General features: G+C 33.6%; 1 protein-coding gene across 1 annotated transcript in view; it reads right to left on the bottom strand.

Moving 5' to 3' along the window:
* Window positions 1-2,591, bottom strand: part of atp6ap2 (ATPase H+ transporting accessory protein 2) — a gene marked incomplete in the record, with an annotated part of 9,333 nt that overhangs the window by 2,656 nt on the left and 4,086 nt on the right. The window contains 2 exon segments of the mRNA XM_014021933.1: window positions 1,030-1,149; window positions 1,235-1,384. Of these exon segments, the coding sequence (XP_013877387.1) occupies window positions 1,030-1,149; window positions 1,235-1,384 (270 nt within the window).

The raw sequence follows: 2,591 nt of genomic DNA, 5'->3' as shown, positions 1-2,591 counted from the left end.
TTATTATTCTGTTGAACCATGGTTGAAAGGCAGTGTCCGACTTTCATTTGTTCATTTTTATAGAATTTTTATTTATTATTACTTTTGTCAGATTCTAGTTATTTCTGTGACCATTGTGAGTTTTTCTTTCATCAAACGAGGGGTACCAGCAATTATGTCCAAGGGTGTAGATGGGACCCAGAGCATATAGGATTTTAGGATACTTCTTTTAAAAAATATATTTGATCTGTTTAAACTGGTGAAGAAAAAAAACTTGATTAAACAGTTTTAGTATAACATTTAAAAGCTTTTTTTTTGTTTAGTTTTGTTTTATTTTTACTATCATGTCTTTATGCAATGAAGTTGAGCTTTTTTGATAAACACGACTCTGTAAATAGATGCGGGGTGGTTTTAACACTTCGTATGTGTTTACACTTAGCTTTTAAAGAGCCAGACGTCTGTAATATTTTAATTATAGGTTAATTATAAGTGGTTTTATATAATCCTTCATTAATCATTCTTCAGAATTTAAGGAATGTCTTTTCAAGTTTTTCTTGGATGTGGGAGGCTTTTACCAGTCTTTGTACCTGATACACACACATCCTTGTACTTCCATCAAACTGAGGACTTTGTATTGACTTTCATTCATTTTTGTAACTGCATTTATGCCTAACCCTGACATTTTCCCTAACCCTGACAAAAACTTAATTCACACCATACTTCTAAACSTAACGTAGAGTTCAGCAGGTTTTTTTTATAATTAAATGATTCATAGGTGAGAATTAAGTGACTTCAAACAAGCTAACAAAAATATTTCTCTGAAAAAAACACAAGCTGGACTAAAAATTTGTGAAGAAAGCCACAGTCCCTAAAAACTTTGAAAGATCTACTGTATATAAAGCCTGAGAAAAAGATCAAGATCAATTTAAAATATTACAAGAAAACGTGGCTCTATGTAAGCATTATAAATAAATATGTCTAAATTTACACTGCTTTGGTTCACAATCATACGCATTTCACTGAAAGCTAAAAAACTTGCTTCAGACTTACAATCTGCTTGGATTCCAGGATCGAACGTGACTTTCTAGTTAAAGGGGCTTCAAAAGTCTTCACTGTAATAACCTCCACTACAGCGCTGTTCCCATAAAGACGATACATATCCTCACCAAACTGTAATGAGAGGCAGACAGGTGGTCAAAACCAGGTTCCACGTAAAAATCTTCAGCTGCATCACTTCTACAGATGTCCTCCTTACCTTCTGAAGGACAGAAGAGAGAATAGCCGTGGCGTCGTTGTACTGAGGAGAGTCTTTGCCATAAAGTCGACTCAGCTCCTCCAAGCCAGACAGCTCCAGAGAGTACAGGTCCGGGGAGTAATCCTTAGCCAAATGTCTGTGCCTCTGTAGCTACAGGAGGAGGAGGTGACAAGGAGTCAAACCTATAAGCTTCATCAAGAGTAAAAAAAAAACAACATCTTAACCAGGGTTCGACAAGATTTTATTTTTTTACCTGGCCTGTCGGGCAGAAGACAACAAATGTTTCCTGCCCGATATGAAAATTTACCTGCCCGAAACAAAAATGTTCAAATTTTGATAAAATAAGAAAAACGTGTACTGTACTTTGTACTACAAAAATATTAACATGGTTATAAAGAGGTATACAGTATAATATATGACATCTGATTAAACAGATGCAAATATTTTAGACTGAGTTACTAACAGCCAATTGTATTATCAAGAACATCTTCAAAAAAGTGTTTCCCTAGAGTAMTGGCCTTAGGGGTGGGGTTTATGAAAACAGAATGATCAACAGCAGCAGCTTTGTTTTAAATACAATTTACAGAACATGAAAAAGTCTGAAATTTGCATTTATTAAATCTTATATAGTGAATCTTATATCCAAAACTACATTTAAGATATCTTGAACTGGAGTCTCCATACAACATGATGATAAATCTAATGTTATTTATACAAGTCAGAATATAATTAGATATATCTTAAACAGGTATTTTGAATTGTCAAAATATATTAAGAGATGTTTATTTATTTGTTTCTTTCTTTCATTCATAAAAAACATCTATGTACAGCATTAAAAAAACCAAAGTAAATCATACCCTAAAGTAAAAGGGTGCAGAGTGAGGTAAAAAAAAACAACTTTTTATCATATTTGCCCCTTATTTTCAAAAATCAACTTCAACAAACAAACAATCTCAAGCTGGAAAGATCTCCAAATTAAAAAAAGTAAATAAAACCAAATAATAAAAGAAAACATTTTATTATTTTATCCTAAATAACTAATATGTCTAATTTAGTCATAAAACAATTTCAGATAACTAGAATATAAGTGTGGTGAAGCCAAATAAACGATAGATCGGCCTGCCATACAATGAGCTTCTGACCAGCTGCTCCTCTCTCATCTTCCATCATCATCAGAGCAGAAGCCGACATTAGCAAGATGGATTTATGACTGAACGAACGTCCACATATCTTTATCATCTCTGCGGGTAACAATACATTAAAAAACATTTTTTTCCTGAGAAAACACGGGTGTGAAAAAAGCTACGGTTGTTAAACCTTCTCTCTGCACGACGTGCAGCAGGAAGGAGGGAGGAAA

Source organism: Austrofundulus limnaeus, unplaced genomic scaffold (genome assembly GCF_001266775.1).
Source record: "Austrofundulus limnaeus strain Quisiro unplaced genomic scaffold, Austrofundulus_limnaeus-1.0 Scaffold310, whole genome shotgun sequence".
NCBI lineage: Eukaryota > Metazoa > Chordata > Actinopteri > Cyprinodontiformes > Rivulidae > Austrofundulus > Austrofundulus limnaeus.
The sequence above is the reverse complement of the archived record's forward strand: the minus strand, read 5'-3'. Positions and strand labels throughout refer to the sequence as shown.